The sequence below is a fragment of the Petromyzon marinus genome, chromosome 4 (genome assembly GCF_048934315.1).
Source record: "Petromyzon marinus isolate PM22_M1 ecotype Great Lakes invasive population chromosome 4, UKy_Petmar_22M1.pri1.0, whole genome shotgun sequence".
Lineage (NCBI taxonomy): Eukaryota > Metazoa > Chordata > Hyperoartia > Petromyzontiformes > Petromyzontidae > Petromyzon > Petromyzon marinus.
Genome location: NC_133670.1, coordinates 15,621,377 through 15,632,423, shown reverse-complemented (window position 1 = coordinate 15,632,423; position 11,047 = coordinate 15,621,377). Strand labels below are relative to the sequence as shown.

General features: G+C 47.6%; 1 protein-coding gene across 1 annotated transcript in view; it reads right to left on the bottom strand.

The window, feature by feature from the left end:
- The window catches only part of LOC116938635 (unconventional myosin-X-like), a 75,664-nt gene that overhangs the window by 4,249 nt on the left and 60,368 nt on the right, over positions 1 to 11,047 (bottom strand). The window contains exons 28-37 of the mRNA XM_032946023.2: positions 9,718 to 9,813; positions 8,841 to 8,934; positions 8,212 to 8,267; positions 7,042 to 7,184; positions 5,387 to 5,596; positions 4,179 to 4,336; positions 2,749 to 2,872; positions 1,772 to 2,069; positions 1,106 to 1,313; positions 246 to 382 (exon numbers count right to left, since the gene is read on the bottom strand). Coding sequence (XP_032801914.2) covers positions 246 to 382; positions 1,106 to 1,313; positions 1,772 to 2,069; positions 2,749 to 2,872; positions 4,179 to 4,336; positions 5,387 to 5,596; positions 7,042 to 7,184; positions 8,212 to 8,267; positions 8,841 to 8,934; positions 9,718 to 9,813 — 1,524 coding nt within the window. The remainder of the gene's footprint in view (positions 1 to 245; positions 383 to 1,105; positions 1,314 to 1,771; positions 2,070 to 2,748; positions 2,873 to 4,178; positions 4,337 to 5,386; positions 5,597 to 7,041; positions 7,185 to 8,211; positions 8,268 to 8,840; positions 8,935 to 9,717; positions 9,814 to 11,047) is intronic.

Below are 11,047 nucleotides of genomic sequence, written 5' to 3'. Positions count from 1 at the left end.
AGTCTGCGACACCCATGGCTTAAATGTACTTATTTTCACTGTAACAACTTAGAAGGGGGGCTGGGTCTTAAGCACGGGGGCTCAGCCCCCTCTAACCCGCCACCCCACTACTACGGAGCTAGTTCCAGAGCTCATTCAATACAAGAAAACCTCAAATACGTTTGTCAATACCACTGCCAACGCAGCATCGCAAAGTAATTTAGTTGGGGAGTTGCTTTGCGAGATTGCTGGAGCACACAGCATACTTCTCGAACTTGGCGAGCACGTCAACCACGATGGTGCGGTTCTCCAGGGCTTTTTCCATTTTCCCTCGGCGCTCAAAGAGTGAGAATGTGTTCCTGCTGCCCTCCATGGCCAGGCCACGCATCAGCTTGGCAACCACCTGCATGGGACCACGATGGGGCGGGCAGCGATGTACGGAGATGGTTGGGGTTGGGACAGGAATAAAAATAACATTTAGTCGAACAGTAGGAAGTAAAAAAAAATTGTACAGCCAACCCATAAAGTGCCCATTTCATGAAATTATGTAATTTTAATAAAGGTAAAAGTAAATACTGATAGTTCTATATGCAACTTTTCTATAATTTCTGGGTTTAAATAGTAATTTAAGTTTAATAAGAACAAAACTATTGTTATTAATACCGGAAAATGCCCATAATATGTCAGCTTATGCCCCCCAAAAAGACTCCATTTGCACCTCCCCCCCTCATATTTCTGAGATTTTTTCCTAATTTTACCAACTGTCAGAATACTGAGGAATAAGAAGACAGTTAAGAAGTTCGTAAATCCACGTAAGATTGCCGTGGTTAATAATTTCAGTCAAAGGTCGTAGGTCACTGCACTTTACGCTCTGTAACGTAAATTAATCAAGTCAGTCCTTTTGACTTAGAAACTGACTGAGATAAACAAAGTTGTTTTTCTTTACGTGGATACCATCTATTATACGTAGGTTTTAACGGTTGTGCTGTATCGCTCTCTGATACATCTTCAAGTTTTACCCCGTCTTTGCTTGGCATGATGGTTGCCGTATTGCGCCACGTGCCAAACAATGCGTGGTACAACCCAAAAGCATTTAGACATCACGTGAACAGGCGGGTTTTCCCACCTCGCCGGCGGTGGTGTGTGAGTCGATGGTGATTTTGCAGGAGCCCCCGCCGTGGCAGTAGATGGTGGTGGTCATCTCTTGCCGGCTCACGATAGCCTGGATCTCCTCTTGTGACGGAATGAATTCCCGCAACTTTGTCTTCTTCAGCGAGTCCAGGATGAAGGAGGCGTACTGTTCAGTCTCCGTGCCGGGGAACCGATCCTTTACTCTGTGGAGACAAGGGGCTCTCTATAAGGCCGATTTATTTATTTCCCTTGGCAATGCTTAATTATCCTAGTACACAATGGATGTATACAGATATACAAGGGTATCTATTTATGATATAAAACTCAGCGCCACTGTCAGGACTAGACATTACAATAAATGTGCCTGGAGAGGATCGTGAAGCGACACAAAAGTGGGTGGAAAAAGGAGCGGGAAAGATTCAAAATCAGGTGGAGAGATGTGGCGGGAAAAGATTTAGGCGAAGAGCGCATTGATATTGGTTACAGAAAGAGAACCATGGGCGAAATTAATTCTGCCCTATTGTTGCCAACGTATGTCGATGGTGATAAGAATTTATATTGGGAGATTTGAGCCTCCAGTAAGGGTTGGAGAGGGGGGCGGGCGAGGAGGAGGAGGAGGAGGAGGGGCTCACAGCCCCCTCCGGCCGATCGCTCGCAGCACCTCTTCAGGTGGAAGCGGACGTATCGCAAGACGGCGCGGCCCGGTGGGAACGTGCAGCTCAAGCAGGCGAACAGGTGCCACGTGCGGAGGCCGCCGGTGCCGAGCGGCTGGGGCGCGAAGCTCGTCTGCTTGACGAGCTGGCAGTAGAGCTCGTCGTGCAGCGGGCGCAGGTCGTGGCACGTCTGCAGCACCCCCTGGTAGATGGGCAGCGGCTCGGGCACAGCGTCGAGGCCCTGCAGCGTGTGGAAGACGCGCACCGCCTCCTCCTGCAGCGTCGTGTAGCCGCGCTCCTTGGGCACTGCTCTCCCGCCCGCCGGGTGCGGCGCCACCGGCACACGGACACCGAGGATCAACGCGGCCGCTCATGGTTTGGTATTTTTTTAAAGCGTATTTCGTTGGGTGCATCGTCGATTTCACTGTTATTAAAATCTGGAGTCACTATATACATGCTGGATATAGTTAAAGGCATCACATTCTGGGAAAAGTAAGCCGCTTGCATTTATCATTGGTGTGGGTTTATGTACAAATTTGTAGATTCGTTTTGTTTTATACAAACTTTATCAGTAGCACCACGTGTCTAAACTAGACAGTAACGACATGTGACACAAAGTAAGGACAATCTAACAACAACAAAAACTTCCATTTTACATCACGTCTAGATGGAACCTACATCTCAAAAGCGCCTAACAACTCTGAACGAATATACAAGGGAACAAAGGAAGGTGGAGGCGGAGAGGACAGGAAACATGGCTAAGAGCAACGCGAGTGACACCGTGATACAGGTCGGGACAAGGGAACCAGAGCCCAGGATGAACCTCAAGTCCCATGATCAGCTGGGGCAGCATCACCACCCACAAGATCATAATCATCAACAACATTATCATCCAGCAGCTCGGGACACAGCTTGGTGGCACTGCACCTCTGTGGATGCTGCTTCACCAACGGCGCATTTTGAGGGTGGGGGGCCTCAAACTCACGGTTGGGGCTGACGTCGCCGTATGGCAGTGGCAGCAGCGGCGAGCGAAGCGGGTGTTGGCTGTAGCGCAGGATCGGGTTCCGCTTGTAAATCTGATCCACCACCTCTGCACTACACATGTTCTCCTGCACCAGCGGGAAGAGCGCCATTACATAACACTGCGGTGTACTGTGCATACGTGAACGTGTCTGTCAGGAGGTCATGGAACAGACCGAGGTGCCATGGGTGCCAGTCACCTCAGTCAATCAACCCACGGCACCTGGGTCTGTAACGTGACCTGCCAGGGGGGCATTTAAAGTGCACCTAGCATGGCACAAGCGCCTTTTTGACGTCACTGCCACTTAGTGGTGAACGGCGGCTTATTGTTGTGTCTGTGTAAACAAGGTGTATATATGGCTATGGATGACATCGGGGTGAGCGAGGTGCAGGGTGTATAAAACATCAGCACTGGGAGAGAAGTAGCCCATATGGCTAAATGGGGACCCCTTTGTCTTTGTATGCATATCATCTGAAGATGGCCTGGGCCCCCCGAGGTCAACTCAGCCTTAAACGGGTAACCGATTGAGCGGTGTCGTCATCTGCACTTGTGGTAAAGCACGATTGTTCTCTACAGGGAAGTAGTGCAATACAATTCAAAGCGAAACTGGTTTTCAATGTCTCTGGTTGCTATTTGTGTTAAGACACATCCTTATTTAGACTATGGGGTGTTAGGAATGGTAACAATGTCTGAGCAGCGTACAAAATGAATGTTGAATCCTTAAAAAAATAATCAGATGGAGGCTTCCCCATGGCATGGAGGTTGTTTGACCATACTTCTGGCCACAAATTATAGCTTCACGAAGTAGCTTATCATTTGGATATTTATAAGAACCAAACAATCTTAAAGTACGTTTCTAAATGTGGAGGGAAAAACCGAAGGACCCGGAGAAAAAATGCACGTGACCACGGGGAGAACATGCAAACTCCAAATATACACGCCTCAGTGTCAGGATTGAACTCACGACCTCCTGTATACCAGGAAAGGTAATTATGAACCTCTTTGCCACTTCACCACGCTGGCCAGTGTGAGTGGGTGAAGAGGAGGCATTGACCGATTTAGATATCGCTCTCTAATGACAATAGCCGTGGTTGGGAATTTAATGTTGCCAGATTTATCGTGCAGTTCTCTAACCGCTGCGTGACCACTCTGCACCCACTTCTCCCTCCCACCACCCACTACATTTTAGGCATAGCCCAACTTCCTATACAAGTAAATAAACATTTGAAAACAAACTTAAAAGCAACATAAACTTGGATGCTTACATTTGTGGTTCGACCGAAACAAAAATGCAAAAATCAATGGCAGGAAGTGCGTTGAGTTGTGGCCAAAGAAGATGGCCACGCTTTGGAGTGTGGAACATGAAGCGGAGGGGGCGTGGGGAGAGCCGCCACCTTAATGTCCTGGATGAGCTGCTGAGTGGGCGTCTCGATGGGAGTCTTGGAGTCGATGACGGTCTGCACAGCGCTCGCCCAGCGCGACGCCTCCGACAGCAGCTTTGTGTAAAGGTGGTACGAGTGCTTGCGTCCATGCACCGTAATGCTCCAGTAGCCTGGAGGAAGGACAGCATGGACAGCGGCCGTGCTCGGACATTTAAAACGACGACATTGAGATGAACCGGGCAGGGACACACGGCTAGCTTCGATGGGATCGTGGGGTTGACAAACACAGCTCTGCTCCCGGGGTAATATAGAATGTTTGTGTGCAGAGCATGTGACGGTGTTACGTGTGTCGGCAACAATGGTAAAAGAAAATCGAAGTGTAAATTTCTATTCGCACCCGATTCAGACAGATACGATTTCTAACTAAATAAAATCAGGCATGGAGTGACACTTGCTTTAGTAGCAGAAAAGCACTTCTTAATAGGCATGTAATGATGCATGGATAATCATTGATTCTTATGCTCATGATATATCTATTCAATTATGTATGTGATGATGATTTAATAAATGTCCAAATTAGAATAATTTGCTAACGTGTGTTGTGATTAAATTAATATAGGAAACAGAACTCTAAAATGAGAAGTAATAAATGTGCCACAATGCAAACTAGAAAACAAAATCGATGGGACAATAAATACTCGATTCTTAAATGTAATAGCGACCACGAATGGTGACAATACCTCGAATCACTGGGGGTGTGAACGGCCCTACCTTTCTGACACATTTAATTCCACTATAAACATCCAAAACTTTTCAGCTAATTTCCATAGCCGTCCCTTGTCATAACGTGCACAGCTCCACTGCTCCGGAGGGTTTTTCCTACAAAAAATCTTTGCCCTGTGAGCACCGCTCTGCACTGTGGTAGTGGCCGTCCACTGGTTGCGTGTCTCACGCTGTGCTTCTTAATTACAACCGGAATGGTCCAGAATGCTGTTCTGGGAATTACTTTGGCATGCCACATCTGTGTCAACTTACTTCGTACTAATTTTTTAGAATTCCGCTCACAGGATCACAGGATTACAGGACACGACAATACAGGATTATTACGGATAGGCTTACCTTGTACTCTCGTGGTGGTGCATTACGACAATGATCCGTACCCCAAGCAGAGCTCGGCAGCATTCCGGATAATATCGAGCGAAGAATCAAGCCCTACTCACCCGTTTCCTTGAAGGTCCTCTCGTCGGCCTGCGTGATGCAGCACAGGCTGTTGAGCACCAGCGTGCCCAGCTTTGTGGTGCCGCGCTCCGAACTCCGGTAGTAGTCGAGCGAGTTGTGCGTCAGCACCACCCAGCGCTTCTTAAGCCGCTGCGTGAGCGCCGACCTCACGGTGCCCTTGCTTGAGCCCTTCACCTCCTTGTGCAGCCACCCTGGTGGGGCACACACGGAACGCAGCAACCACAATGCACGTGGTTATTACGCAGCAAACTCTCCATTGTGTCGGGTAATGGGATGGAGGGGATGGCCCGGATTAAAACAAAAGCAATGACAATGTCAAATGTGTTTAGTTACTGCTATATATATAAAAAAAAAATAGTGATTGTATGCCTTTGTATCGTGCGGGTGGAGATGTAGAATGTGTTGTTCTGTTTTTCATTGCTAATGAAATGTAACCGGTTTACTTGCCAAACTGTTTGCGGTCTTTAGGGAACCAAGTCAATGACCTTCGAAAAGCGAGAAGCTGCTAATAATTATATAATAGACCCAGTGTGCACTTAACAGGTGCGAATTAGCAAGTTTAATCTGCAATCTGGATAATCCACTCACAGCTAATGGACAGTTAACTGCACTCCTTGTGCGGACACACACAAAAAGGTTCCACGTTTAGCCATATGGATGATTGTGGTAAGTGCTGTTAACGAGCACTTATTAATGCTGGCATGGTGTTTGAAGTGGTGGTGTGGTCAGCTCCATGCCTGGTTACCTAAGTTAAGGCTGTCTTGACCTAGACACGTGCTGATACTACTACTTACTACTGATCTCATCTGTGGCCGGGAATCAAACTCTGGTCACCATATTTATAGCTAAATGCGCAAGTACTATCACAAACCAACAGGAATCATACGATCGTACATTTTCCGACAATTCCTCCGTGCTTATCCATAGTTTCGTTTGGCTTTATTTCTATTCATTTTCGGAACTTAGATTGAATGTTACTCATTGGAATTTCACACGCAGCTTAGATAGCACTGGGGTAATATAAAACCAGCAGACGGGGCTCAAGAAGGCAAAAGCTTTCGCAACATGGAATACCCACACAGCTGCAGGCAGCTGTGCAAGTTGAGAATTTCAAAGAATTTCAGAAATCATTGTGAGCTATTTGAGACTTCACTTCAAGTTTTTGGCTGTTGACATTGTTGTGTGTCACTACAAAGTGTCAAGAATACCTCCCAAGAATGTTCAGGTAGGTGTGCGTGCGTGCGTGTATATGTATGCTGTGTGCATATGTATGTGTGTGCGCGTATCTTAGTGTGCATATCTGTGCATTTATGTGTATGTGTGCGTGAGAGTGTGCAAATATGTGCACGCTTCTACATGTTTATGTGTGCGTATTAGCAAGCATGCATACGTTCACGCGTGTGTATGTATACGTGTAAACATCGCCACTGGGGTAGACAAAGGCGGCCGGGCGTGGCGCTGGCCACCCACCCCCTCGTGTGCCGTTCCGGCCATCATCGGTGCTCGCTAACAGCACTTGCCCCTACAGTCTGTTAAGGCCACACGGGGGAATCTCTGTCTTTGTACGTGCGTGTATGTGCACGGATGTACGTGTCTGTGCGTGCTGCCGTGTGCGCGCGCCATTTCATCGCAACACCTCGTACGATGAACTCCTGTCCCTCGACGCGCGCATCGCCCTTGCTGCGCTGTAGCAGCGCGATCCAGTGGTGCATCTCCTCTGCCGTGTCGGTGTTGCACTGCAGCACGCGGTTCGCCGTGATGATCACAAACGAGTTTTGTCTGAATGCGCGCCACATCAGAACATCGGAGGACGATCGCAGCGTCAGAAAGTGTACTAACGAGAGGCGGCCATTCCGTACATCCAGCTCGTTACTGGCAACAAACTAGACAAGCTAGAAGGCAGCCAGAAATCGGCTCCAACAATTGCCTAAGCTCTGTGGTCTGACAGTAGGTGGTGCGGGGGGGGGGGGGGGAAGGGGATACACTGGTTCTGTGGAATCACAAATTAGTATTTATATTTCGTAAAAAAAAAAAGACATTTAAAAATTTTGGTAAATTTAGACCATGACGCGGTCAAGCAATGCTAGAGACATCAAGATTTTTTTTTTTATTTACCATCCGCTGTGAAGCAGGTTAATATACCCGCAGATACATGCAACTATAAAAGACAAAGATCCCCCGTATAGCTTGAACAGACTGTTGGGGCAGTGCTGTTAGCGAGTACCTATGAAGGCCAGCATGCCACACGAGGGGGTGGGTGGCCAGCACCGCGCCGGGCCGCCTTTGTCTCCCCAGTAGCAATGTTCACACGCCGCACCAGGTACTCATTTGAGGCGGAGTCAAACTAGGGGAAGCCCAGGACCGGTTCATATAATCGTCACTGGTGTTGGCCGTGAGCGGGAATTGAACCCGGGTCGCCAGGTTTGCAGTGCAGCGCGCTAACCACTACGCTACAGCACGCGCACACACACACACAGGCTCGATTGTACAGGTGTACATACATAAGCTCTCCAGACGGTCCATCTATGCTCCCCACCTTCACTATACTACACTGACGAGCATTGTGAAGTACGGTCAAATAACCCCCGTGACTGAGACTGCGTTGAAAATACAGCGCGTCACTGTCACTCGTGCCATTGGACTACCTGGGACACAGTCGAGGTATGTATCAAAATAAGCACAGTTTGTTTTTGGGGTAGTCTTCATTTCATATGAAACATGTCATTTATTTAATCACTACTGTGGGCAATCAGCCACAGCTATGAACTACCACCACACACTCAAGACAACAGAATATTGTACAAACCTGTCTGGATTGTCAGAGGCGCAGGCTGCATCTATTAAACCAACATCCAAGGTTCCCTGAAACATTATAGAGGACAAAGAAACAAGTGTTATTTAAGAGGCAATATGATCGTATTCAAATTCTCTTGTATCGTATTCGTTTAATAATTGATCATTGAGAAGTTCAAGTCTATTTAATTGTCAGCTGGAAGTGTGAGTGGGACAGGTGTGAGGAATAGGCAGGGCTATGGGGCTGTCAGTTGATGAAATGAGTGGCGAATACAGGCTAAGCGAGGCAGTGAGGTACTTACCAAACATGCTCATCTAAGTGGGAGCCAATATTTAAACTATTTTGCACCATACAAATTTTCAAAGCCAAACATCAAACTGTAAAAAAGTTTTTAAAAATCCACAGGCCACTACTTAAATCGGTCAGGTTGTAAAGTGTGGAAGTGTACTAGGGCTGTTTAACACGTAGGCTTATGGATGTACTGGGGCTCTCAGGCCAGAGGGGTCCATGGGCCAGGGGGGCTCGGACATTGGGTTATGAAAAGGGAGGGAGATCGGGCAGGGGAAATAACCAACTTAATTCATTGCATCAGGACCTAGAGAAACCATGCTCCACCACCACTGGCAAGGCGATGTGCTCACCACAGCGTTCTTGGGGTTGGCCATCTCGTCGTGCATGGTCTGCAGCTCCTGCTCGGAAGCGCCGTGCACGCGGCTCATAGCGCTGAACCACTCACTGTGCTCGACCGAACACACACACACAGACAGACACAGGGCCACATGGTCACGTCGTGAGACATCCAGCAGCGGCAAACAACCACAGACACATCTGGCAGTGACTCATCACAGGCAATGCCAGCAGCTGCCATGGATTTTCTGAAGACGGCATTTCTTTGAAATGAAAAAATTACATGGACAAAGGTACTCGTAGGCGGCTGGGCGTGGTGTTGGACACCCACACCTTCTTCGTGAGCCGCGCTGGCCTTCATCGATGCTCGCTGACACCACTTGCTCCTACAGTCTTGTTAAGGCTATACGGGAGATCATTATCTTTATATATATACACACACATCACCATAGGCCAATAGGTGCCTGCTAACAGCACTTGTCACAACAGTCCATTAAAGGCTCACTATTTAGCAATTGCCCAAACAGCCGAGGTAGGTTACACAGAGGATTTTCGTCTTTGTACGATGTGTATATGTGTGAAGACGAAATAGAGAAATTTAAAAAAACATTTTTGTAAGTGTTTCAAAGCTCTCTTATTATTCAATTCCACTTACATAATTGGCACTTATTATTGAAATAAAACTCATAAGTACTGCATTATATAACCAGCGGGAGCTGATTTCTTTATTACAGCACCTCATTGCATAACCTTTTTACTATGGTTGCATTTGTCTTGTAATTCTGTTCCCACAAAATAGCTCACATGCAAAGGAACACATTTACGGCATGTGTGCATGTGTCATGTGAGATATTTACATATACACTCACAACATTCCTTCCGGCGTCTCACCTGGCATCTTCAGGAGACTCGGCAATGAGGTGGTACGTCCGCTCTTTCATCACCACGTTGATTCCGTTCTCCTTGTCTGTGTTGTCAATAATTTCTCTGCCAGGGCAACAGCAGCCACAGGACGTGCAGGCAGCAATGGATATTTTTTTTACCATATTTCACCATACCGTCCATAATATAGGTTTTTTTGTGTTAGATCGCGTAAATATATGTGTCTTTAAAACCCGCCACCACCCGACACAGCCAACTAGTAAGGGTTGTCACGTAAACAGAACATCCCAATTCGTCACTAGTACAGCACACCGGTGTGTTGGAGAGCCAAGCCAAAACAAACAAAAAACTCTATTATGGATGATATAGGTCGCGAAAGCCGACGTGTTAAATTCACCATACCGGTCAGTGAAGCAAGAGGGCAGTACAGAACAATAGGTTGCAATGCACCTAACCTCTTCTGCCCACAGTGCCTATAACACCTGATTTATGCACGGTGGTCACCCATCCGAGCACTAACCAGGCTCAAAGCTGCTTGGCTTTCATTGGATGATATTGGGGTTATTTCGGGCGATGTGGTCACAGCATTAGCACGATAGACGTACATCTCCTCGCCACTGGTTTCATATCATGCACCACCGGCTCATTGTGGAAGTGGAGCACACGGGGTTTAGATCGGAATTAGAGCTCACCAAAACAATCGCTTTATCGTCGTGACCTTAAGACTGCATTGAGCTAAACTATGCTGTTCTATTCCTGAACAAAGACTTTCATACACAATGGGAGGAACGAGCCCATGCACATAATACACCCCATTTAAGGTTGACGTATGTGAGCACAAGTGGCGTGAAGAATGTGCAGGGCCACTGCGGCTGTGAGTGGAGGGAATGAGAGGCCCAGGTGAGCCAAGTGAGGTCAACGCTCACCACACCAGACCCGATACAAACCGGAATGCTCCGATTCTCACTAATCTTGTTCACATAGCCTTGAGCGCAGTGATGTAGTGGGGTTGGCATGGACTCTGGTGTAAAGAATGAAATGGCACCCCCCATCCAATTTCCCATCCTCTTCGGTTCATGGGCCCCTGTGCAGTTGCACCATCTGCACACTCGACAGCTACGCCACTGCTGGAGACGGGCCCTAAATCACTCGTCACACCCGGGTGAACTTTCCTTCTGTTCATCTCCGCTTGTTTCGCTCGACAAAACATCGTGCTATTTCGTTGGCGTTGGTGCATAGAGCCACAAACAAGAAGAGCTCGGGAAAATGGTCAACACACTTCCTAAAAGAGGGAAAGTAAACAAGTACATATAAATAAAATTGGCGACATTGCAGGAAA